This window comes from Phyllopteryx taeniolatus, chromosome 5 (assembly GCF_024500385.1).
Source record: "Phyllopteryx taeniolatus isolate TA_2022b chromosome 5, UOR_Ptae_1.2, whole genome shotgun sequence".
NCBI classification, from domain to species: domain Eukaryota; kingdom Metazoa; phylum Chordata; class Actinopteri; order Syngnathiformes; family Syngnathidae; genus Phyllopteryx; species Phyllopteryx taeniolatus.
The window spans coordinates 7,117,018-7,144,058 of record NC_084506.1 but is presented as its reverse complement, the minus strand read 5'-3'; the positions used below and the strand labels follow the sequence as shown (position 1 = coordinate 7,144,058).

The 27,041-nt window shown below is 43.7% G+C and overlaps 2 protein-coding genes across 13 annotated transcripts in view; one reads left to right on the top strand and one right to left on the bottom strand.

The window, feature by feature from the left end:
- The window catches only part of LOC133478678 (voltage-dependent calcium channel subunit alpha-2/delta-4-like), a 39,084-nt gene extending 37,399 nt beyond the window's left edge, over positions 1–1,685 (top strand). For all 7 annotated transcript variants that reach the window (XM_061775031.1, XM_061775027.1, XM_061775029.1 and 4 more), the window contains one exon: positions 304–1,685. In XM_061775031.1, the coding sequence (XP_061631015.1) occupies positions 304–405 (102 nt within the window). In that variant the 3' untranslated portion in view covers positions 406–1,685. The remainder of the gene's footprint in view (positions 1–303) is intronic.
- LOC133478681 (AFG3-like protein 1) lies at positions 369–27,034 on the bottom strand. 6 transcript variants are annotated; one of them, XM_061775035.1, is made up of 21 exons: positions 26,895–27,034; positions 26,005–26,098; positions 25,225–25,438; positions 24,516–24,677; positions 23,356–23,491; positions 17,534–17,618; positions 17,315–17,412; positions 16,418–16,567; positions 15,849–15,920; positions 15,323–15,447; positions 14,968–15,238; positions 13,109–13,246; positions 10,961–11,114; positions 7,353–7,460; positions 7,008–7,133; positions 6,469–6,579; positions 5,111–5,226; positions 4,834–5,034; positions 3,815–4,009; positions 2,533–2,799; positions 369–442 (listed from the first exon to the last, which is right to left on the bottom strand). In XM_061775035.1, exons 4-20 carry the CDS (start codon positions 24,644–24,646, stop codon positions 2,575–2,577), a joined length of 2,442 nt encoding a protein of 813 aa, XP_061631019.1. In that variant the 5' UTR covers positions 24,647–24,677; positions 25,225–25,438; positions 26,005–26,098; positions 26,895–27,034; the 3' UTR covers positions 369–442; positions 2,533–2,574. The 6 variants fall into 6 exon arrangements, with proteins under 6 accessions (XP_061631019.1, XP_061631020.1, XP_061631021.1 ...); XM_061775036.1 differs by having other exon boundaries at positions 25,273–25,438; XM_061775037.1 differs by lacking the exon at positions 25,225–25,438.
- Between the last annotated feature and the right edge of the window lie 7 nt (positions 27,035–27,041).

Here is a 27,041-nt window from a genome sequence, read left to right as displayed (position 1 = left end):
CTTCTCAGAGGCGTTTTAAGCACTTGAAGATATGAAAATCCATAAATGAATGCACCCGTTTTACATCTGTACGTCCTCCTTTCACATTGCTTGAAAGTTTCATCAACATTTTAGTCATTGTCACTCGATACTCAATTTGTTATCAACCTGTCTTTGGTGGATGCTGGGGGGACACTGCCCCCTCCCCCACACTTTTGCACACCACTGTATGTACGTAATGGCATTTCAGGGTAAACTTTTATTGCATGAACAACATCTGCCAGACTTTTTTTGTTACAATCTTGTTTTGTGTGTTTGCACCAGGAAAACGCAAAGGATTGTGGGGGCGCCTGCAGCATCAGCCTGTCAATCAAGCTTTTCTCCGCCTCCCTGCTCCTTTCTGGGTCCCTCCTCCGCATGACGTAGCCACAGCGACTGGCCAATAAGGAGGCGGCGGTGGGTCCTGAAGCAGGAAGTAGATTTATTTGGGGAGATGGAGACAGACCTCGTTTCCTGTCAGCAGGGGAAGATTTCGCAAGAAAAGCAGAGCAGCTTGTTGCCGTGACGGGAGACATTTTGGGAGAAACTATGGCGCCCTCTGCTGGATAGATTTGATCTAAGCCTTTACTTCTTCTGGAGCAGGCTAAATGTTTTTTTTCTTAACATTGCTTAATGGAAACTATATTTGAGTAGCTAGAAAATTCATTACATAAAACCAATGTATTTATATCTAAATTTTAAATTAGTCATTTTAATCCTACAAGAATCATTTTAGTGGACAAGTTGTTTTTCTTTGTGAAATAAGGTCTTTTTAATAACAAAAAAAATTATGTGAGCTGTTTTTTTTAAGAATTTGACAAAAGTTAAAAATGTATGTCTGACAAAATAAGTAATGATCCAATGAAAACATCCATCCATCCATTTTCTTTACTGCTTCTCCTCACGCCGGTCGCGGGAGTGCTGGAGCCTATCCCAGCTATCTTGGGGTGGGAGGGCGGTTACACCCTGGACTGGTCGCCAGCCAATCGCAGGGCACATCAAAACAAACAACCATACACACTCACACCTACGGGTAATTTCGAGTCCTCAATCAACCGAGCACGCATGTTTTTGGGATGTGGGAGAACATGCAAACTCCACACAGGCGGGGCTGGGATTTGAACCCCGGTCCCCAGAAATGTGAGGCAGATGTGCTAACCCTCTGTGCCGGCCCAATGAAAACAATGATCAGGAAATCACTAACTTGTACAAGAATAAAGTGGGATTTTCCAAGAAGCTGAAATTGTACTTGACGAGCTTCATACAAAAAAGTCAATCTTATGAATGTCAGAAATGTAGTTTGTTGAAAAATGTTTTTTTTCTTAATGTAAAAAGGCTCAATTTTACACAAAGTTGAAGTTTTCAAAAAGTTAGAATTGTAGATGTTTTTTTATTTTAAAAAAAGTATTGTTAATAGCAACATTTGAATGCAATTCTGTAATTCATTCTGGGGATAAAACGTCATAATACGACAGACAAATGTATTTTCTTTGATAAAAACAAAGTACTTTTGGACAAAAAAAAAAAAAATCAATCAAGTCAAGAAGAAAGCAGAATGTTCTGGTCAGTGTAAAAATGTTTAGTTTAGACCACTGATGTTTTATTCAGGAATTCAGAATCCAAAATGACAACTCTGAATAAATAAATAAATAAGCATGAATTTTAAATTTTCGCCTTCATGTCAACTTTATTTTGTCATTCTCAAAATAAGTTAACTTTCAAAACGTTCACGTCACATCAGGCGGGGCCCGGAGCGCTAAGTCACATGCGGTGATATTGGAATTTATATTTTTTTTTTTAAAAAGCTATTTTTCTGAAATTAGAGACAGATTATGGGGGGAGGGAGGGGAATATGCATATGGAGTGCCTGCCCACCTGTCAAGGGTGAAGTCAATCTTTGTTATGTGATGATTTCCGAAAAATGTCCCTTCTCAACATTGCCCAATTGTGACATCACACTGAGGTCAATTTACATATGAACCACACCCACCTGAGTGTCTCAGCCAATGACATGATGATGCGGACATGACCAAGTTCCAGAACTAAAGAACCACTTTGGGTGAAACACGATTGTGTCAAAGTCAAAAGGTAAGCAGAGCTGCATCGTTAGCACAGATGAGCGTTTACTCGGCCTCAAACGATTCCGCCCACCGGTCGCCCATCGAACGAAATCCGGCCTGGACGACACGGAACCGCCCCTAAAACGAGCCGTTTCCCTGTGGCAAGAAATACGATGGACCCCGACTGCAAAATTCATGGCCATTACAATTGGATTTGATAATTGCAATTATTTTAATGGTAACCTAAAACATCCTTGAAAAAGTGGGGATATACTGCCATTAAGCAAAACAAGGGGGGGGGGGGGGGGGCATAATACGTCTCCTTTCGCATTAAAATTCTTTGCCTTAAGAGTTCACGCTGATGTCACGTACCGTCAGAGAGCGCTTGGTGCGCGAGGACGGTGAATAAATACAAAAACGCTCCACGACAATGACGGCGACAGGCGGGGCTCACATTCAGAGGCGGGGTCGATTCGGCCCAATCAGGGCGCAGAGTCTAGCCGGCCCGCTGTTCGTCGCGAGCGTCGTCGCGAGCGTCGTCGGGCCCGCGCCGGCCGTTCCAGTCTCGCAGGCCGTCGGGGAGGCTGGTGTCCTCCTCGAAGCTTCCCGTGCCCTCCACGAAGTCCTCGTACGTGGTCTTCTCCCGGAAGGGCCGCGGGCCCAGCAGCTCCAACATGTCCGCCTTGTCCAAGACTTCCTTCTCCAGCAGATGCTTGCCCACCTGAGCACACGTGCGTCACAAGACTCTTCACAAAACATCCGGTCCAGCCCCTTACAACCTTCCCAAAAACAAGCTTTTTGTTTTTAAAAGAAGAAAAAAATAGCACTACAATTTGGTACTTTATAAAAACTACGGACGCTCGATACCTAACCCTAGAAATTAGGCCGGAAACAGCCCAAAACCGATACCTGGTATCGGTACTCACCCATCCCTAATAAAAACACACAGAGTAATACCATACAGTGCCCTCCAAATGTATTGGAACAGCAAGGTCAATTCTTGAACAAGGTCAACTCGGGTATGATAAACCACAGTTATGTTTTTACGGGGGGCAATCACTTTTTCACACAGGGCCATGTAGGTTTGGATTTGTTTTCTCCCTTAATAATGAAAACCTTCATTTAAAAATTGCATTTTACATGCAAAAAAATAAGAAATCAAAACAAGCAACTTTTGCTTGTTTGATTTCTGTTTCATTCTAATATGCTATGTGAGGGCTAATGTTACAATTGTACAATACGGTAATTTTTTGCCACTGACATGAGAATCATGACATCCTTGCAGGCCGTTACGTCAGCGCGTGCACACAAAGCAGAAGAACTTCATCAAATATGGATAATACTTCTTGTTTTGAGCATGTGGATAGCAGTGGTGCGTGTTATACATGGGTAGAAGGCTTTTCCTGATTTTTGGGGTGATTTTTACAGTAATCATCTGATGAATAAAAAAATATATAATGAATACAATCACTTGATTTTTGCTCCCTTAACGCTTATAATAAAGTATGAATGACTGGCTGAACATTTTGACTGTTTTACGATACGTCAGTATTTATTGAACTTTTAAGAGAGAAAAACAGCTAACGGCCAACTTTTTGTCCGTTTTTTTTAAATATCCGTTTGTTGTTGCTATGTGTAAAAAAAATGAACAAAATAAAACGGCCGATTTGAAAAGGGTTAATAAGGCCATAGGAGTAAGCTCAGTAAGAACATGGCGGGAACCTTCCCGAACGTACCAGCTCCACCAGGTCCTTCTTGTCGCGGACCAACTGGAGCGTGTGCGCGTACGCCCGCTCCACCAGGGCCCGGACCTCGTCGTCGATCAGCTCGGCCGTGGCCTCGCTGTACGGCTTCTCCAGAAGCATCTCGCCCTGCCGCGGCAGCTCGAACGACACCTGGCCCACCTTGTCGCTCATCCCGAACTGAACCACCTGACCGGCATCGCATAGGGGAACCTTCAATTACAGCTGTCAAACTAATCGATCGTCAAATTCATCAGGAACTATTTTGATCATCAATGAATTGTTTAGAGCCCTTGTTTATATTAAACTTGTCCAAATCCTCTGATTTCAGTAATTATTCTCCAATTTCTGTCGTCCTCCCAGAAAGCAAACTGCTTATGTTTACCTTTTAAAAAATGAAGACATTTGCAAGCATCTGCCTTTACTTTAGAAAACACCAATCGACATTTTTGCAGATTTTCTGAAAGATGGTACGGACCAAACCAGGAACATAAATTTTTTTTTTTTAAATAAAACAATTGTTGACTCTATTATGCAAATAATCATTATTTGCAGCCTTGGTATGGGTAACGTGTAAATGACGTGGTTGAACCTGAAGCGGCCTTAAAGTGGCCATCGAACTAGTCGGCCTTCGTTGGCATGAATCGGTAGCCAAGAAGTCACTCTCATGTTCCCAAAAATTAACGAGTACAACATCACTCCGTCTCGTGTCATATTGCGCAATTCTTATTTCGTCACTAAACATTACAAACATCTGTGACTGAAGAGTAATTGTGGAAAAAATCATTTCTCAATTAACTTTAATGCAAAATCCATTTTTATCTGATCATTCAATGAAGTTATAAATTCCAAAAATATTGGAAAGAGACAGCACGACATTCAACCTTGCATCGAAACGTTCGTGTGTGTGTGTGTGTAGGAGCGTGTGAGAGGGAGTAAAAGTGACAGTGAGAGACTAAGCGGGTAAAAGAGAACAAGTGAGCGAATGTGTGAGCAAGCGAGTGCACGCGTACCTGCGCATAGGCGGACTGCGTGACCTTCTTGAGGTCGTCCTGCGCTCCGGTGGTGACGCGGCCGAAGAAGACTTGTTCGGCCACGCGGCCGCCCAGCATCATACACATCCTGTCGAAGAGCTGCTCGCGGCTGTACAGGTACTGCTCGCGAGGGAGGTACTGCGCGTAGCCCAGGCCCTTCCCGCGGGGGATGATCGACACCTGGGGCAAGGGGAGGGGGTCGCGATGAGACGCGTCAGTCGGAGCCACGCACAAAGCCCGCCCAAAGCCCGCCCACCTTGAGCAGCGGGTCGGCGTGCTCCAGAAACCAGCCGACGACGGCGTGGCCCGCCTCGTGGTACGCCACGGTCTTCTTCTCGTCGGGTTGAAGCACCTGCGTCTTCTTCTCCAGACCTGATCCACGCCGAGGAAAACAGGAAGGCAAACAAGGACCTTAACTAGGAAATGAGCAAGGAAGGGAACGGGAAGTGACGCAAGGAAGCTCATGTGGAAATGAGCAAGGAAGGGAAGAAGGCCGCCAAAGTGTGCCGAAGACATGGACCAATAACGTGAGTCAAAAGGAGTGAACCAGCAACTTAGCTGCTGAAGTGAACGTCAAGTGAAACAAGGAAGTGAATAGGAATTCAACCAAGGAGGTGAGGAAAGGAAATGACCCTAAGATGCGGACCAGTGCACCAAGAAGTGATAAAAAAGAAAGCGATTGAGGAAGAAAGCAAGGAGGAAAATCAGAAACAGAACCGAGTGTGCGATACAACAGGGAAGCGAGCAGCCGAACAAAACGTGGACCGGGGGCCCTTCTAGTCAAGTAAACAAGGAAGCGAAACAAGGGAGTAAAAGTAGCAAGTGAAGCAAACACCTCAACAGGGAAGCAAGCGAGGAAACAGAACCAAGGATGTGAAACAAGGTAGTAAACCAGTAAACTGAACCAAGAAGTGGACCGGGAAGTGTGCCAGCTGGTAAACCGAGGAAGTGAAGCAAGCAAGTGAATGGGTGAAGGACCCATGAAAGTAGACTAGGAATAGAGCCAAGGATGTAAAACAAAAAAGCGAGCTAAGGAAGCGGATCAAGGAAGTGACAAGGAAACAAAACGAGGAAAGGGTTCTGGTTAGAAGAATCAGCAATAGAAACAAGGAAGTGAACCAATAAAGTGAGCCAGGGGAGTGAACGAGGAATAGATTCAAGGACGTCAAACACTGAACCAATTAGTTGACCGGGAAGTGAACCAGCTAGTGAATTAAGGAAATGCCAAGGAAATGAAAATAGCAAGTTCAGCTAGTGAACGAGGAAGGAAACACGCACATGTAACAAGGAAGTTAACCGGGACTAGAAACAAGGACATGAACCATGATGTAAGTCCGGGAAGTGGACGACAAAGAACTATAGACGTAAAAAAAAGAAAGAAAAAAAAGAGGAAAATAACCGAGGAGAAGAACCAAGAAGTGGACCAGGAAGTGAAACAAGGAAGTGAGTCAGCGAATAGCGAGCCAAGGAAGTGAAAAGCTCAAGTGAACGAGGAAAAAAAACAAGGAATTGAACCAGGAATAAAAGCAAGGTAGTAAAACAAGGAAGGGAATGAAGCACGAATCAAAAGCGAGGATAGAAAAGCAGGAAGAGAAAAGAGACGTCCGGACTGACCTCCGATGACCCTGTCGATGGCCTGCTCGAAGTGCGTGCGCTCGACGTGCTGGCCCAGGTGTCTCGCCGCGATCAGCGCCGCCTCGTTGCAAACGTTGGCGATGTCGGCTCCTGCGTCCGCCGCACACAAACGCGCATTTATGCCTCATTTTCATATCCTTTCATCAATAGGACAAGAGTGTAACGGCTTCAATGAGTAATTTGGATCATCGTAATCGGCAGACTTTGAAGGGCAACGCGTCACCTGTGCAACTCAAACCATTTGTATCAAGCTGTTTATGTCTTTAGCGTTTTGCACTTTTGTCTTTAGCGTTATTCAAGAAGGCCGCCACCATTTGCTCTGTCGAGAAGGATTGCCTTTATTACGGATGCCTGAAATGTAAAATCCTCAAGGACGTTTTGAAAATAGGAGTTCAGGCAAGCCTAAGCGGCACAGAAAATGGATGGATGGACTTCAAGCGCGACTGTTTCAGCACACAGTTACATCAACAAAAATGCGTCTTTACCGTGCGTGCGTGCGCGCGCTTGTTGTTACTTACCAGTGAATCCGGGCGTGGCTGCGGCCATCTTCCGGGCGAGCGTGTCCTTGTCGATGCTGGGGTCTAACTTGATGGGGCGCAGGTGCACTTTAAAGATGGACGCCCGCCCCTTGATGTCGGGAGGACCTGACGGGAGTCAACAAGAGCAACAACTTTTACTGCGACCGCCCCTTGTGGCGGTTCCCGATAACTGCGGACTGGTCGAAGCGAGTCATGTGACACCTCGACAGAGTTGTGAGAGTGAGAGAACGAGGTAAAGAGAAAGAAAAGGTGCGTGAGATTGTTTGCGAGTGCGAGAGACGGCGAGGGTGCGAGCGTGAGAGACAAAGCAGAGGTCGCCCTTACCGATGTAGATCTGCCTGTCGAAGCGTCCGGGCCTCATGAGCGCCGGGTCCAGGATGTCGGCTCTGTTGGTTCCGGCCAGGACCACCACGTTGGTGGCCGTGTTGAAGCCTGGCAAACAAAGCCACACCCGACGTCAGGCGCCCACGCCACAGGGAGGAGGAAGAGAGCTCCTCCTCGTCCTCCCTCGCGGTCTGGCGACCAGGCTTGTCACGGTCATTTGTCAAAAACGACGAATTCGCTTTCGAAGCCCAAACTGAATGAAAACACTTGACTCGGAATAAACGGGTCGAATCCGAACGGAGTTTCATTCAGTTTCACAGGGGTGGAATATTCCTTTTGCCAAACCGATCAGAAATACATTTTCACCATGTGAAGCAACATGCCGATGAGAACCGGGAAACGCTCTGTCTGCGCATGATTCGTCTGGACGTAAATGCGCGGTGACGTCATCGTTTATGCGCGCCGTCAATATGGCGCATGCGACATAGCGTTTTTGGAGGATAAATGTATAAAAACAATCCCAACTTCTGTGCTGAATAGACGACGGAAATTACGTGACGTTCACGATGAAGTGCGCATGTCACACGACTGTTCCGATCAAATGTAGCGCAGATCACGTGCACACCCGATCGGAGGAGATCACGTCACATGGAAACAGTTGACCAGAGATCTTCAATCGGAATGACAAAAAAGTCTCCATGTAAACAAGACTACTGTGCGGCCGGTCCGCTGAAGACGAGCCCTTCACCCGTCAATCAAATAAACGTGGCCATTCGCCGTCGTCCGCCGGTCTGCCGTGAGCCCGCTAGCGGCTAATGACGCAGCCAACTCTGTCGGCTCACCGCAATGACAATTTATCGAGTCTGGAGAAACGATCGTGTCCATTTTATTTTTTGAACGATAAGTCGATATGGTAATTATTGTCAATGCAGCCCTATGGGGGGCACAAGCCAGTGCAAACTGTAGGCGGGTCCCAAGCCGGATAAATGCAGAGGGTTGCGTCACGAAGGGCATCCGGCTTAAAACTTTGCCAAACAAATATGAGCATTCATCCAAAGAATTCCACACCGGATCGGCCGTGGCCCAGGTTAACAACGTCCGCCACCGGCGCAGTCAACCTGCAGGGCGCCGGTGGAAATTCAGCTACTGTGGGTCAAAGTCGAAGAAAAGGTGGAAAGCGAGTTCGTCGGCAGAAAGAGAAGAGGAAAGCACAGTGCCTAGAACTGAATGTGGGGACTTTGAATCTTGGGACTATGACAGGAAAATCTCGGGAGTTGGTTGACATGATGATTAGGAGAAAGGTTGATATATTGTGTGTCCAGGAGACCAGGTGGAAAGGCAGTAAGGCTAGAAGTTTAGGGGCAGGGTTTACATTATTTGACCATGGTGTAGATGGGAAGAGAAATGGAGTCGGGGTTATTTTAAAAGAAGAGTTGGCTAAGTGTATCTTCTGGCAGGAAAGGAGAGAAGGAGACTTGATGGTGGAACCTCACAGTATAGGAAATCATACAAGGAAAAAGGTTAGCGAAGAAGAAGTGGGACACTGAGAGGACCGAGGAGAGGCGAAAGGAATACATTGAGATGCGACATAGAGCAAAGGCCAAACAAGAGGCATATGATGACATGTATGCCAGGTTGGACACTAAAGAAGGAGAAAAAGGATCGATACAGGTTGGCCAGACAGAGGGATAGAGATGGGAAGGATGTGCAGCAGGTTAGGGTGATTAAGGATAGAGATGGAAATATGTTGACTGGTGCCAGTAGTGTGCTAGATAGATGGAAAGAGGAAAATGAGAGAGAAGGGAGAGTAGAAGAGGCAAGTGTAGTGGACCAGGAATTGGCAATGATTAGTAAGGGGGACGTTAGAAAGGCATTAAAGAGGACGAAAAATGGAAAGGCAGGTCCTGATGACATTCCTGTGGAGGTGTGGAAGCATCTAGGAGAGGTGGCTGTGGAGTTTTTGACCAGCGTGTTCAATAGAATTCTAGCACGTGAGAAGATGCCTGAGGAAAAGTGTGCTGGTGCCCATTTTTAAGAACAAGGGTGATGTGCAGAGCTGTGGGAACTATAGAAGAATAAAGTTGAAGAGCCACACAATGAAGTTATGGGAAAGAGTAGTGCAGGCTACATTCAGGACAGAAGTGAGTATTTGCGAGCAACAGTATGGTTTCATGCCTAGAAAGAGTACCACAGATGCATCATTTGCCTTGAGGATGTTGATGGAAAAGTACAGAGAAGGTCAGAAGGAGCTACATTGTGTCTTTGTAGAGCTAGAGAAAGCCTATGACAGAGTACCCAGAGAGGAACTGTGGTACTGCATGCGGAGGTCTGGAGTGGCAGAGAAGTATGTTAGAATAATATAGGACATGTACGGGGGCAGCAGAACAGCGGTGAGGTGTGCTGTAGGTGTGACAGATGAATTTAAGGTGGAGGTGGGACTGCATCAGGGATCAGCCCTGAGCCCCTTCCTGTTTGCAGTGGTGATGGATAGGCTGACAGATGAAGTCAAACTGGAATCCCCATGGACCATGAGGTTTGCAGATGACATTGTGATCTGCAGTGAAAGCAGGGAGCAGATGGAGGAACAGTTAGAAAGATGGAGGCATGCACTGGAAAGCAGAGGAATGAAGATTAGCCGAAGTAAGACAGAATATATGTGCATGAATGAGAGGGGTGGTGGGGGAAGAGTGAGGCTACAGGGAGAAGAGATAGCAAGTCAAAGTCGTCAGCGCATTCCGTGTGAGTGGACGGCGAGAAAACAAAGACCAAGGACGTCGGTAATTTGTGCTCCTCACAGATTTACACAACAGCGTACCATTACGCCGAGGAAACTGGAAGTAGCCTTTCACAGGTAAAAATATTTTGGGGGGCTTTTTTCCCCCAAATGGTATTTATTGATCGCACACATTTGGATGTTGACATAAAAGTAAACCTCATGAAAATCGGTTAAGAAATGAGCAAGTTCCAACTTAATTGCAATGTCCATGCCTAGCTTTTGCTGGGAACGTCGACCCTCCCAACATGGCCACCACTTTGGCACGGCATTTAACCCGGTACACACAGAGACAATCTGGCTGTTTTTGTGCAGATTCTGCACCTTCCCGACCGAGTACATCAAATGCCAGACGATCTTATGTCTTATAAAATAATCAAATAAGATTGTCCTTGGGTCTGAGGTGGTTGAAGAGTGAATTTGTCCCGATTTTAGGGTCCAAAACAGGTCGGGGCCGACAATCTTCAATAAGGAAAGCATTCAATATTTACGACCACAACTCTTCATGGGGGAGGCCGACGCCTTCAGAGTTGTGACGTGAAACGGAATCTAGCCAATCAAACATGTGCCCTGCGAAAAACTAAGCATAACACAAAACAAAAAACAAACATGTCATACCCGATGTTGTATTTTGTATAAAATAAAATATACTGCTGTTTTCCTACAAAAAAGTAGGGGTAAGAGGGGAGGAGAAAAAAAAAAAAAACATCTTTTAAAAAAAAAAAAAAAAAATCTTAAAAAAAAAAAAAAAAAAATTAAATAATACAATTTAAAAAAAGCTAAATTGCATTTTGGGGAGATTTTATTTTTTGGCCATACCCTACTACCAACTGACCGTCCATCTCGACGAGGAGCTGGTTGAGCGTGTTCTCCTGCTCGCTCTGACCTCCGAAGTTTCCGCCGCCTCGCTTGCGCCCCACGGCGTCGATCTCGTCGATGAAGAGGATGCACGGCGCGTTCTTCCTCGCCATGGCGAACATGTCCCTCACCTGCCGATCAATCAGACAGATGGACGGAGAATTTGCTGTCAGGAACGCCCGTCCGCCTTCGGCACACCGAGCGATGAGGCCTAACTCGACCCAACTGGACGATCAGAGTTGCGTAAATCAATACATATATACACACACACACACATATGCGTGTGTCTGTGTGTATGGGTATATCGAGATAAACATCTCTGGCTGTGAGGGGAAAACAGCGCCCCCTGGTGTTCTTCATGCTTTCAAGATCGTGGGCCATCATTGTTGCGCTTGAATCTCTATCACCCTCTCTAAATAACATTTGCCAACACAATACCAAAAAAAAAAAAAAAACGTCCCAAAAACTGTCAAAAAAAAACAACAAAGAATGCATCGTACCAAATCTATTTAAAATTATGATACACACACCCATTATATGTCACACTTAACATTCGTGTCTTGGAATGTCAATGGCATTGGATCACAGCCAAAAGAGAATTAAGATTATGGATTATACCACTAAATTTAAACCAGACCTCCTCTTATTACAAGAAACCCACCTTACTAAGTCAGAAGAAAAATGCCTCATTGACTCTAATTGCACTCAGGTTATCTCGGCCTTTTATAACTGTAGACAAAGAGGAGTCTCAATACTAGTCCATAAAAGACTACATTTTACAATAAATATGGAGGCTGAAAAAACATATAAAAAGAGAATACACATTTTTCTTGTCAGTTCACCGCTCTTTCTCAAGAATAGATTTCTTTCTTTCAAACAATTCGGCAGCTCAGGGACTTATTCCCAAAATACATCCAATCATCATCAGTAATCACGCACCAATTTGTCGCAATCTAAAAGTTGAATCAAACTTGGGAGCCCCACCAACATGGCACTTCAACACGTCCCTATTGAAGGACCCAGATTTTGATTCTTTTGTGAGGAAGGAATGGGATGAGTTTTTGAAATTTAACGACTCCCCAACCATATCCCCATCTCTGTTGTGGGAAACCGGGAAAGTGTGAAGCCCCAGACAATTTAGCTCCTAGGATCATTGGGGCACACAACCCCCTCCACCACGATAAGGTGACGGCTTCCAGTCTGCTTTATTCTTATTATAATAAACATAATGATGACTATTTACTGCCGTCTTATTGCAATGACTAGAATTGATAAGATTTACTGTTGAGAGGCAGAAATTACAAAGATTTGGACAAGTAAAACAAGGTCTCCAAAGGATTAATCGGTTATTAAAAATATTGCAATACATTGTGCGTGCCTTGGCCGCCAAGGGGCAGTATAATACATGGATACATACTGTATACATGTACAGTTGCGCTCATAAGTTGACATACCCTGGCAGAATTTATGATTTCTTGGCCTTTTTTCAGAGAATATGAATGATAAGACAAAAACCTCTCTTTCACTCATGGTTGGTGCTTGGGTGAAGCCATTTATTATCAAACTACTGTGTTTACTCTTTTGAAATCATGACAACAGAAACTATGCAAACGACCGTGATCAAATGTTGACATTGCCTAGTTTTTCATAGCGAGGTTCAAGTTGCACTTACGGATGTAGCGCCGAACTGTATTTACTGACATTGGTTTTCCAGTGTTACAGAGCCCATGTGCTGATATCCTTTACACATTGATGTCGGTTTTTGACGCAGTGCCGCCTGAGGGATCGAAGGTCACCTGTTCCCAATTAGCCTGTTCACACAGTTGGTTGACATGATTAGGAGAAAGGTTGATATATTGTATGTCCAGGAGATCAGGTGGAAAGGCAGTAAGACTAGAGGTTTAGGGGTAGGGTTTAAATTATTTGACCATGGTGTAGATGGGAAGAGAAATGGAGTCGGGGTTATTTTAAAAGAAGAGTTGGCTAAGAATGTCTTGGAGTTGAAATTCTGCCAGGGTATGTCAACTTAGAAACATAAAGAAATAAACAAATACATCGCTTATCAGTCAAGGTATACTGAACTCCACTCCTCTCACAACCTTCAGTGTCGGTTTCTTGCGCTCACCCTGGCGGGACCGACGCCCACGAACATCTCCAAGAATTCCGAGCCGTTGACGGTGATGAAGGGAACGTTGGCCTCACCGGCCGTGGCTTTGGCTAAAAGAGTCTTCCCGGTACCGGGAGGCCCGGACAGCACAGCACCCTAAGAAAACGCACACAAGCGCACACCTTTACCATAATTACTCCTCTAACTCCAAAATCAGGAATTCCCTTCCATCTATGTATAATATACACTACTGATTTCCTGCTATGCATGCGCAAAACATGAAGTACTGTCCATATTTATTATTTTGTAAACAAATATATTAAATTCTGCTGTGTGCATGCGCTGACGTCCATGACGCTTCCTCAGCACGCGTTTCTACTCCAGTTCTCATTTTAGTAAAGAACAAAGACGGTGATCAACTCAAATCAATGCTCAATAATACGCTAAGTAAGTATAACATTGGAAATTAGTACTCTTGAAAACACGATACTCTTACCGGGTAGGAGCTTTTCTTTGGATTGCCTCCATAATCTCACATTAGCTTTGTTTATGTCGAACTGCTTCACGCTTCGCTTCTAATGGCAACAGTTATCACGCTCTGCTTAAAAGGAGCAGAGTAACTTGGCCTTTTTTTTTTCCTGACATTTTTTTACCGTGGGAGATACAAGAAATAAATCTGATGGTGTAAAAACAGACGTGGGAGCAACAGATATATGATATGGCGGCGTCTGTGAAGACATCATGATTCTCGGGTGAGCAGCGAAAATTGACCATATTCCATAAATTTACATATCAAATTGGAATGAAAGATCTTCCTCACAACCCCGAGATACCGGTATACATCTATACAATGTGACAAAATGTTTTCATTTTCCTTACACCTATGTATAATGCGCAATGACAACATATTTGGGTCACTTAGTGAGAGGGAAGAGGGAAAAAAAAAAAAAAAAAAAAAAAAAAAAAAAAAAAAAAAAAGCCAAGACTTGATTTGAAGTCGTCACGACGACATTTAAAGTCAACAGCTCGCTATTTAAAATCATCGTGATGAAATTAGAGTCATCATGATAAGATTTAAAGTCAATAATTGATGAGGAACCCAGTTAAAATAACGTCAACAATTGATGACCAACGGTCGTGAGGGACTCACTTGCTACGCCAGGACACGCTCGCATCAATTGTTGATTTTTAGCCTCATGTCAGTTTTGTGACTTTAAATCTCTTCATGACTTGAAATTTCATCGTGACTAGTGATGGACCAAAATTAAAATTCTTGACCGAAACCGCCAAAAAAATAATAAAAAAATTAAAAGAAATACATGGCCGAAAACCGAAACCCAAAACACCAAAAGAAAATACCAATAAATCAATAAAACTTTATTTGTAAATGATTTTCATACCCAAAAAAAATGCAACAGAAATCAAACTATTTTATGATGTTAAATTGTTGAACATTTAAAAATGAGAATTTATTAAGGATCGTGTTTGCATACATATTTTGACTAAAGGGACATTTGTAAATATGAAAATATTTCCTCTGTATTTTTTCTGTGGATGCTAAAGCAAGATAATGCTGGGTAAAAACAAGAAAATAGTTTCAAAGCTTGTTTCTCAACAGGAGAAAAAAAAAATTGTTTTGAATAATGTCACTGGCATTTAGATTTTTCTATAAGCAAAAGAGGGGGAAAAAGGATGAAAATTGGAACGTTTTCTTTTATTTACTTATCACTATGGTATTCAGTGCTTTGTTTTGTCATGTAGTTTTATATGTCGTGTGTTTAAATGATTTGTGACCTCTGTGTTTGAAATGTACTCTAATAAATACATTTGGATTGGAGATTGGATTTTTATGGAGGAAAAAACAAAGGTGGTGGCACCTTGGGGATCTTGGCTCCGAGGTTCTGGTACTGCTGCGGGTTCTTCAGGAAGTTGACAAACTCCAGGATCTCCAGCTTGGCCTCCTCACAGCCCGCCACGTCCTTGAACTTGACTTCGATGTTGTCCTTCATCATCTTGGCGGTGGACTCGCTCATGCTGAAGGGCCCGCCCCTGCCGCCCCCGGGACCGGCCCCCATGGGTCCGCGGCGCAGGGTGAAGAGCAGGAAGCCGATGAGGAGCAGCGTGGGAATCATGCTCATCAGGAAAGACCTGCATGTGCACACACACAAAAACGGCGCGTTGAGGCGCCGCGGGAACGACGAGCATCGTGAGGCGCTTCTGTGCGGCGCTGACCCGTCGCTCTCGGAGCTGTAGACCACCGCGGGCCGGCGTGACGCCTCCATGCCGAGCTCCAAGTGGGCCGTCTCCAGGTTCCTCTCGAACGTGTCCACACTGCCGATGTTGAACCACACGTAGCTCTGCGGACGCACACGGATACGCACGCAATTTTCACACTTTTCGAGACAAAAGTCGTGCTCTTACAATAAATTCTGATTTTACAGTCGAGGGAAAAGTTGTGGTCTTATGAAAATAAACTTGATTTTTCTGATGAAAAAAAAATCAGTCATGAGCTTTTAATAAGAGGTATTTTGTCAGAATAAAAAAAAGTTGTATAAATAATCCAAATAAATAAATAAATATTTTTGGTCACTACTTTGCCGATACCAGTGCCGTGTAACCACGTATCCGTACACCGCGCAGCAAACTAGTTCATTGCGCGCTGTTGGTAACCTACAAAGGTCAAACATTGAGCTTCCACAATAACGTCTGACGACCTGAGGAGGACTGGATGAAACCACCTCGCCACCTTTGCACTCACCCCTTTGGTGTCTCCGCCAGGCACCAGGATGACACGCACGTACTGCTTGTTGACCACCTCCAGACGATCCACCTGAACACAAAAAGTCCTCATCAAGCCTCCCCGCCGTCGCCGCTAATGAATGAATGAATGAACAGATAAGAAGCTGATGGGGAAAAAAAATGACAAAGGACTATTAAGCTCAGGAAATAGGAGAATTTTCTCCAATTCACACTTTTTAGTTGATAATCAACATTAACATTGAAAATTTGGGGTGGTAAATATTATTTACTGGACAGTGGGGAAATATATGGACAGTAACTTAAGCTGTCCGATAATTGTAACAGATTTAAAAAGCAGGACAAATTTCTGTCAGCCTTTGTCCAAACTGAAGTGACATCCAGTACATGAGTTGATGTGTATGTGACGGGCCCGCTTGGACCGGCGTTGCCTTGGACCACGCCGCTGTGCTCAGCACACGTAACCGAACTGCCATGTGTGCTGGATCGCTCGGCTTGTTTTACACATATGTAAGGCGAGTCTTGTCAAAAACAATTCCTACGCCAAAGTACGTTAAGCCACGGCCTTACGATGCCGCGGCCCAGGTAGCGGTGCACAAAGTCCTTCCAGCTGATCTCCCGGCCGTTGTCGCGGAAGTACACGTAGAGCAGCGCGGAGGCGGCGCCGGCCACCGTGACGGCCAGGTAGCGGAAGTCCTTCTCGTCCCATGGGAAGTCGCCCTGGACGCGGACCGGAAGAGCAACAACATTAACAGGAAGTCAAGTTGCGCGCGCACGCTTTGAGATTCATCCAAACTCTGGTGTACATGACTTCCACATATTTTTGTCATATTTGAATTATGTTTACATCATATAGTCGTCTCACATGTACGCCATGTTTGTTTGTATATGTTCACATTCTGTAGTCGCAAATTCAAATATTTCCAGATTTTTAACTAGGATAGGCAGATTTTAAAAAATATTTGCTGTTTGCGGATTTCCTAATAGAATGGTTTTTTTGGTAGTAAATTCTTATTTTTAAAGTTACTTCATGTAACCCATTGGTTAATAATAAATGGGTCAGTTTTGCCTCATACCTACTGTTGCTGAGTATTGTTCTCTGTTAGGGTAATATCACTTCATCAAGCCTTTTCTAAGATTTCATTCTACAAAATAAGTAAAGTATGTATGACGTTTGCCGATATTGGATCGGACCGATATCGGCCAAAATTCAAGGCTGCATTAACCGGTATAGGATCGGCGGTGAAAAAGTTGGATCGGGACATCCGTATTTGGCCGTGCCGGCCGGAAGTGCTTTGACGTGTTTTGATGAATGCAGAAGTTCATTGCGCATATAGCAGATTCTAAACCTTTTGTAGTTGCGTTTCATGGTAGAAGATAGCTGGGACAGGCTCAAACATGCAGAAGTCCCGCTTTTGTCGTGTTCTGTGTGAAAGTCAAAGACGTCACGGCTCGAACGCCACAAACCTTCTGCATTCGACTCCACCAGTCCTTTTTTTCTCCTCCTCCTCTCTTCCCGCCTCCTGCCCGTCCTCCTCGACCTCCTCCGCTTTCTCCTTTCCCATCTGGAAGTCACAGATAATGCAAGTGATCATCCAAAATCAAAGACACGCTTCTTGCGTTGCCGTCAGACGTTTGCGGAGGAGGGTAAAGCGTGGAAGCGACTCTACCCGGGTCGGCGTTCACCTTTGGGCTCACTGGAATCAAGACGTCGCTGAGCAAGCCGAAAGCTGCGCGTGGACAGGAGGTCGCTCCGAGTTCGACACGCGCTCTAACAAAGCAAACAAAACAAGCCCGAGCTTAGCCGCAGGTGTCAGAAGAACACAATATGCAAATCAACGTGAACAAAATAATATCGCCTCATTATGCTTCAAAACCCAGGAGACAACATGAACATCTTTTAGTTTTGATGTCACAGGTTCGAGTTGCGCATAAGAATTATAACGGCTTATGAACTTACTGTCCTTTTTCTAGTAATTATTATTTGAACTGACAAGCAGCGTCGCAATAATCATGGATAGAATTAACTAGGAGCACATTTATTTCCAATTTTAGCATTTAAACTACGTCTACGTTATGTGAGCACGAAGTCACCTTTGCGATGAGTTAGCTGTTAGCTCGTTAGCTTAGCAGTGACGCCGGCTAAGTGGCTCTTTTAGGAAACACCATTTCTCGATTTTAGAGACATTTGTTGTGGTGGAAGCAATACATGAGCTTGGAAGACAAAGGGCATTTTGTCACAGAGTGTTTCTCGTTCACTGTTAATAGTCCAAAAGTAACTAAAATGAGTCAAGTACAACACATTATCACAGAGACGAAACTATAGCCCTAAAATACTTGTAATAAAAAAAATACATGTATTTTCAAGCTTTTTAATCCTTACTTTGTTGTTAAGTAAAAATGTACAGTTTATATATATATATATATATATAGTTTTGACCATAGAAGCGGGATCGACTCAAATTTTAACCTACTGCGGTTGTCCAAATGGAGTTTTTAGGTTAACAGAAGGGGTTAAAAACCATGATTTACAAACACATAAAAAACAATCATAAATGTGTAACTTCAGGAGTGTCAATTACCGGCGGCACGGCGAAGCGTGTGTAGCCGACAATCAAGCGACGTCCTGCCGCTACGGCGTCCAGCCGAGTCGTGACAAGCGCAGCCCGACAGCACAGACGCCGACCGGCGGCCGCCGCCGAGAGAAGCCGAAAAAGTTGAGACATCCTCCCTGTGCCACCCGCCCAACCTCCGACCAAACAGGAGGAATGAAATCAATCTTCTCCGAGTCAGTTTGTGCTCTTTTACCGCCTCATCGTTGTTGTGTTATTGGAGAGGGAGCAACGTGAAATGTCAACTGCGATGATGCAAAGACCCGGAGGGCGGCCTCCTTTAACGCCTGACTATAAATTTAGAAATGAAACACAGACGTACTAGTTTTAAAATATTTTAACGTGTATTCGATAAATAATAGGTCTTTTATAAACTACTTTTGTTTTCTAAAAAAAATATCAAGAGTGAATTCAATTCTACGATGGTTTAATTAAAACCGGGCCCCACCAAGGAGTAGAGGGGGCCTCATTGTGTAACTTCTCTCTGGTTGGTGGAGAGTGGAGAGAAGCAATCGCCTGCCCTATGTTTGAAATCACAACAAAACGAGCGTGCTTTTTTAAAATATACATTCCATCCGTCCATTTTCTGAGCCGCCTATCGCGGGGGTGCTGGAGCCTATCCCAGCTATCATCGGGAAGGAGGCGGGGTACACCCGGAACTGGTTGCCAGCCAATCGCAGGGCACACAGAAACAACCATTCGCATCTACGGGCAATTTAGTCTTCAATCAAAACCGGCTGTCCGGAGTGCCCGGAGAAAAGCCACGCAGGCACGGGGAGAACATGCAAACTCCACACAGGCGGGGCCGGGGATCGAACCCGGGTCCTCAGAACTGTGAGACAGACGTTCTCACCGGTCGTTCACCTTGCACAATAACTTCATTTGGATTGAAATATATTTATTTACGGCACAATCAATTTATGTAATTCATTCCAGCGAAACAATAAGACAGCGGTTTGGATTTGTAGCGTTTGTGACTCAATCAGCCAATAAGAAAAAGTTACAAAACACAAAATAAAATGGATCAGCGGTTAAAGGGTGGGCAAAGAATGGCACAAAGGCCACATACGACAACAGGTGGAATATTTAAAATAAACATTGATAAACACTTCACGTTTGTATTGATTCGCTCAATCCTCTGTAGCCGTAGCGTCACGTGACCAAAGCCGGAAAACAGGTTGTCGGACTTCCTGTCCTGTGTATGCTAGGCTAAAGGGCACGACGATGGGTTGATGACATGATCGTTTGAGGCCAAACTTGATAAAAATGTGGTCATCTTAATGGCTGGTGTCTTCGGACAAAAAATAAAAACTTATACCATTCATTTATACAAATATATGACATGTAAACATGAACGAAGCCTAAACATCGGATTTTGTCATCTTTAGTGGTTCTGCGGTGACATCACAATGTCAAATAAATGTTTACAGCTCTTTTGTCCTAGTCCCATTCAGCATTCAGCCATTCAGTCGGTTGCACATATACTGGATGAATGATCAATATTAATATGAGAGAAAATGAAAACAAATTTGAATTCTACTGTCAAAATGACCAATTTGACATCCCTTTTTCAAACCTCATTTACGAATGATGCGGCCCACGAGCTGACTTTAAAAAAAAAAAAAAAAAAAAAATCAAAATGTTTGCCCACCACTGCAACATCAATTTGATAACGCACAGTGTAACTTTATTCTCATGGGCGAGGGCAACCGAGTGCGAGCGGATGAGACGGCCACCTGCCACTGTCGAGGTCAATCCCGGCCTTCAGTTGACCGGGCGAAGAATGCGAGGCAACGGACCGTCCGCCGCACACAACATCAAAGTTTACAGTTCAGTCAGTGACACACAATGTGTTGGAGGGTGTTCACTACTGCGATGGCTTCAAATCGAGTTTCACAAGTACGCGTACGTCATGATTGTTCCTTGCCGGTGAGCAGATAAAAGGTTTTTGCCTCAGCTTCCCACGTACGTGCTGTAGGAGAAGCGGCTCATGAGCAGCGGCAGGTGAATCGTTTGCGTCGAATCCGTGATGGTGAACACCACCTGCCGAACACACACGTGGATAGAAAGACGATTGATCGCTGAGAACCCAACCAAAAGGATCGCCAAACTCAATATTATTTCATGTTGAAAATATCTTGGCCTGTTAAAAGCCTTTAACTTACTTCTACACAATTTGCACAACACCCCCAAAAAAATCTGCAATGAGTATAACATTCACATTACGTTTATACTTTACTATTGATTGCTTTATTTAAATGAACTACAAATTATGGTTCAATTATTTTTACATTCGTATTATTATTCGTACAGTAAAGATTCATAATCTTAAATGTGACATGTTTTATACAGTATTAGAGAAGAGCAACATGGTTACGAAGACCTTTGGAGGGCTCCGCCAGCGACCTGAATCGGAAGTAGTAATCGATTCGTTTTGTTCAAACGAACGTGCATGACAAATGAATTTTTTAAAAGCGCGATCACTTATCGTACGACGTGAAATTTATCACGTTATAACATGATACTGAAAGGGCTGTCGGGATAAAAAAAATTTGGGAATCGATTATCCTATCGACTATTCCATCGAGTTATTGTCACCCCGTAAGGAAATTCAAAGAACAAAAATTCACGTTTTTCTTTTCTTTTTTTTTTTTTTAAATGTTGATTACGATTGAGCTAATTCATACATCATGTTATCTGTAGATTTCACATCTAATAGTGTTTTTAAAATCACTTACAGACGCTCCTCTGTCGTTTTTGTTTTTCGCCGGCCCAAGACCGCATCCGTCTGCGATAAATGTCCGTGTCAAACACCGGATCCAGTGGCCAAATATGGCTCCGAAATTTTGCGTTGACCAATTTTTAAAGTCGACTTAGCGGAGTTATTTGATTGTTTTACCCAGCCTTAAGTCTGAACTTCCATCCATCCATTTTCTGTACCGCTTCTCCTCAGTCGGGTCACGGGCTGCCGGAGCCTATCCCAGCGATCTTCGGGCGAGAGGCGGGGTACACCCTGAACCGGTCGCCAGCCAATCGCAGGGCACATAGAAACAAACAACCATTCACACCTACAGGCAATTTAGAGTCTTCAATCAACCTACCACGCATGTTTTTGGGATGTGGGAGGAAACCGGAGAAAAGCCTACTACTGATGTACTTCTGTCAGGTTTTTAGCGATAGTTTTCAAAAGTATGACAAAAAGTTAAACCGGTAAACTTCTCCTTTAACAAAAGTTTCTTAACTACTTAGAAAATATAATACACAATGTACAACCCCAATTCCAATGAAGTTGGGACATTGTGTTAAAATACAGAATACAATGATTTGCAAATCATGTTCAATCTATATTTAATTGAATACACATGAAAGATAGTTAATGTTCAAACTGATGAACTTTATTGTTTTTAGCAAATAATCATGAACTTAGAATGTTATGGCTGCAACACGTTCCAAAAAAGCTGGGACGGGGTCACCTTTTCTTTTAACAACATTCAATAAACGTTAGGGAACTGAGGACACTAATTGTTGAAGCTTTGTTGGTGGAATTCTTCCCCATTCTTGCTCGATGTACAGCTTCAGCCGTTCAACAGTCCGGGGTCTCCGTTGTCGTATTTTACGCTTCATAATGTGCCACACATTTTCAATGGGAGACAGGTCTGGACTGCAGGCAGGCCAGTCTAGTACCCACACCGCACACTTTTACTACGAAGCCACGCTGTTGTAACACGTGCAGAATGTGGTTTGGCATTGTCTTGCTGAAATAAGCAGGGGCATCCATGAAAAAGACGTTGCTTGGATGGCAGCATATGTTTCTGCAAAACCTGTATGTACCTTTCAGCATGAATGGTGCCTTCACAGATGTGGAAGTTACCCATGCCATTGGCACTAACACAGCCCCATTCCATCACAGAACTTTGCTTTTGAACTTTGCGTCCATAACAGTTCGGATGGTTCTTTTCCTCTTTGGCCCGGAGGACACGACGCCCACAATTTCCAAAAACAATTTGAAATGTGGACTCGTCGGAACACAGAACACTTTTCCACTTTGCATCAGTCCATCTTAGATGAGCTCGGGCCCAGAGAAGCCGGCGGCGTTTCTGGGTGTTGTTGATGAATGGCTTTTGCTTTGCATAGTAGAGTTTCAAGTTGCACTTACGGTTGTAGCGCCGAACTGTATTTACTGACATTGGTTTTCGGAAGTGTTCCTGAGCCCATGTGGTGATATCCTTTACACATTGATGTCAGTTTTTGATGCAGTGCCGCCCGAGGGGTCGAAGGTCACGCGCATTCAATGTTGGTTTTCGGCCTTGCCGCTTACGTGCAGTGATCTCTCCAGATTCTCTGAACCTTTTGATGATATTATGGACCGTAGATGATGAAATCTCTAAATTCCTTGCAATTGTACGTTGAGGAACATTGTCCTGAAACTGTTGGACTATTTTCTCACGCACTTGTTCCCAAAGAGGTGCACCTCGCCCCATCTTTGCTTGTGAATGACTGAGCAATTGAGGGAAGCTCCTTTTCTACCCAATCATGGCACCCACCTGTTCCCAATGAGCCTGTTCACCTGTGGGATGTTCCAAACAGGAGTTTCCTCAACTTGAGCATTCCTCAACTTTTCAGTTTTTTTTGCCACCTGTCCCAGCTTTTTTGGAACGTGTTGCAGCCATAAAAGTCTAAGTTCATGATTATTTGCGAAAAACAGTAAAGTTTATCAGTTTGAACATTAAATATCTTGTCATTGTAGTGTATTCAATTACATAAAGGTTGAACATGATTTGCAAATCATTGTTTTCTGTTTTTATTTATGTTTACCACAACACCCCAACTTCATTGGAATTGGGGTTTATCTTCAAAATGTTGAACTCATAAAAATGAAAGGTGTAAAATGATGACCTCGGCGTAGGGATAGAAGGAGTGGCGTTCCAGGCTGGCCCAGTACGAGCCGGTCTCAAAGCGCAACTTGTACATTCCCGGGACGAACGCTTCCCGGCTGATGAGTCCCGGGCAGCGGCCGTCTTCATCCGTCGTCCTGACGTACGACATCAAAACGTGTTTTAGAAATATGTCACTAGCGTGTACCAGCAGTAAGCCACGACTGGGCGGCAAATACTCATTCAGATGTTTCACTTCGGCGGTTCTCACACTTTTTTATACCAAGTAGCACCTCGCAAAAGTACCACCTTCGTGACAACATTCAGTAGCGTAGTAGGCTTAAACAGTGATCAAAAGTGAGGGAGAGGTTTTATCGAATATTATGGCAATGCACCGGAACAGTTTGAACATTAACGCTGCGCTTAAATATCGGAAAATGAAAAAAAATGTCCTTGAAAAAGGATTCGATTCAATAATATGGCGCATTCAATTTTAATAAAAAGTTATACTTCAATGTTTTCATGTGAAATACATCCGAACAGTACTCATCAAATGCAATGTAGTGGATTAAAAAAAAAATATATATATATATTTTATTTACATACATTACATAGACAAATGTATTTTTATCTCATCTTCGCATGAGGTTGCCCACCTGTGCGTTTTCAAAAGCAAACTACTTTGCTTTTAGTTTAACTTTTTTATTGATTATAATGATGATGATTATTAAATGTTATTTCTCTATTATTTTTAATGTATTGAATGAAAAAAAAACATTCATTGACTGTACATTTGTCATTTAATCCTCCAGTTGTTTCAATAACTGGTTAATGGCTTTTAAGTGTGCTCAAATTGGAACATTATCCAATGTATTGAAATATTGGAAAATAAAAAGTAGGCTACTTGTTGTGCTCGGTACTTGATGTGTTGCACTTAAGTGAAACCCCCCCCAAAAAATGTATCTGAACAATCATTTGAGCACAAACCGCTCTGAAAGATCAAATGCAAATGTATTGTACTGACAAGTACAACCACTGAAATGTACCGGAGCAAGTCAAAAGTCACTTTGAACAGTAATTCAGTGTTCATTCAGTAATTCTTGCGTGTCCCACTAGAGGGACCCGGCAGTACTACACGTCGAGAAACCCGCAGCGGTACAGCGTTCGGTGTGCGCGTCGTACCCGACGTTGAGCATGTTCCACAGCTTGAGCTCCGAGTCGAGTCGATGCAGGCTGAGGGACACGCGAGCGGCGGGAACGCCGTCGCTGGTGTTGAGCACAAGCGTGGTCAGCGGGCTGCGCGCAGAGGTCATCCTCCACACCGCAACAACGTCCCGTCGGCTCCTGTGCGGCGACGAGTTGGGGAAAAGTTCAGCCGTGACGATCCGAAGGAACAAACGGCTGACGACTGCTTATTGACGAACGGACGAGTTACTCATCAACTAGTTACTAGTAAGGCAGCCGTGTTGTTAAACGGGAGAAAAGTGAAACATTTCAGACATGTTGACCTTTAAGCCTTTTTTGTTGTTGAATACACTGCAACACAATCCAGTCAATATTTAGTACTAGTTTTTGTCTTTTGTCCCCATTTTAGCTCCTCGTGTCAATTTTTTTTTATTAAAAAGTATTTTCCCCCCTTGTCAAATTCTTATTTCTTTTTGCATAGTTTCTCCACTTTCATTTTTAAGATCAAACAAATGCAAATAGACAAAGAAAATCCAAGTCAACAAAATACTGTTTTTAAAATGGTGATTTCGTGCATTAAAGCTACCTGACCCTGTGTGCAAAAGGTAATGAAGTACATTTTTTGAAGTGAACTTATTGAAAGATGTGCATCTCGCTACATCTGGCGTAAATGTACAGCATTTCAGAAAAAGAACACCATACATACAGCCAAAAGATGTTGGTGACAATGTGATGGTCTGGGGCTGCTTCGCACCTTCGGGACCTGGACGACTTGCTGCGATCGATGAAACCATAAATTCTGCTCTTCACCAGAAAATCTTGGAGATGACTATTCGGCCTTCAGTTCAAGACCTCAAACTGAAGCACACTTGGGTTCTGCAGCAGGACCACGATATAGCTTGAAATAGTTCTTTTTATCCCTGAAATAAAATTAACATTTAAAAACTGCATTTTATGTTTGCCTGGGCACTAATCTTTCCAATTATTTGATGATCTTTAAAAAAGTGGGGAAACTAAAAAGGAACTTAAGGGGTCCAAAACTTTTTCACAGCTCCGTACAGTGGTGCCTTGAGATACAAGTTTAATTCGTGTCGTGACCATACTCGTAATTCAAAACAAACCTTCCCCCATTGAAACGAACGGAAATGCCAATACTCCATTTCAGCCCCCTAAAAATATTTGTAAAACTATAGGTAATAACAGTTCAATACAATGTAAAGAATTCAAGCTCCATTTGAGTGCGCGCACACTCAGTGGTCACTTCATTAGGTACACACTCAGAGTACACCCGAGGCAAAAACATTTGATTTTACTTCATTTCAAAGATACCTAGATAAAAATCATTTTGATGGAAATGGTCATTTCACAATACGTTTATTATTGTGTTTGCTGTCATGTAGAATCAACTGTGCAAATAAATCCGGCCAATCAACAAAAATCACAGTCATGTTAAATTCATTCAAAAAAACAATGAATAGGCGCTTACCTCAGAGTCAATTGTCTCCTGCTCAAACTCTCCTGCTGGTGAGCGACGACCCAGCATGCACCGCAAACAAGCCTGCTGTCAAAGGTCGTCGTGTCTGGAATTAATCATTAAAAAAAAAAAAGTCGACAAACAAGGCGACCACATGTCCGTGATAATGCTGTTTAATCATCAATGTTAGCTCATTTTTACGCCTCACTGCAAACTTTAATTAAAGTTGCTGTAGTTGGTTACAGTTACAAGTCACATGTGACTTTACTCAACATTGGATTCAAATGAGATGAAAGTGTTAAACCATCGGTTGGGAGAAACAGCCGGCGTAATCGGAGCGTCACGCCATCGAGGCAAGGCGGGAGTGCAGGAATCTCAGAAGCAGAATATTTTCGATAAAACAAACAAGGCAAAAGGGCAAAACGTAGCAAAGTCCAAAAAGCAAGGTTCAAGTAACACTACGGCTAAACTCATCAAAACCAAAAATCATAACGTGACTTGCAGCGACAACGCAGATTGACAGAAAACTGGCAACTAAATACAAGCAAACTGAGGGGACAACGAGGCACACGAGTGGCTGGATGGAGCCGATTGGTGGACACGAGGGACGGGGCTGAAGAAAAAAGGTGCAAAAGGAAAACTTAACAATCATAACATCAAATATGAAGATAATCTTGACTGCCACGACTGCCCACCCTCCCTGAATGTGCCGGCTCAGCAACTCCGTGCACCCGTTGACTAATATGCATGCGATATCGGGTGTTCATTCAGCCGTAAGTTCTGCAGACACACTATCGGCTTGAATTGCTTGTGCTGGGACCGCTAATTAAAACCAAGTTTTCTTACACTGGGCAAAACATTTGGCTCTAAAATCTCCTGCTAATTTTCTGAGTTCATGATACCTGTGATATGGTCAAGGTCTCCAGTACCAGATGCGGCGAAGCAGCCCCACGAAATTATGGATCGTCCACCGTGCTTGACTGCTGGCAGGCTGTTGTTCTTTCCCTTAAAGGCTTCATTGCGCCATCTGTAAACATACTGTTTGTGTG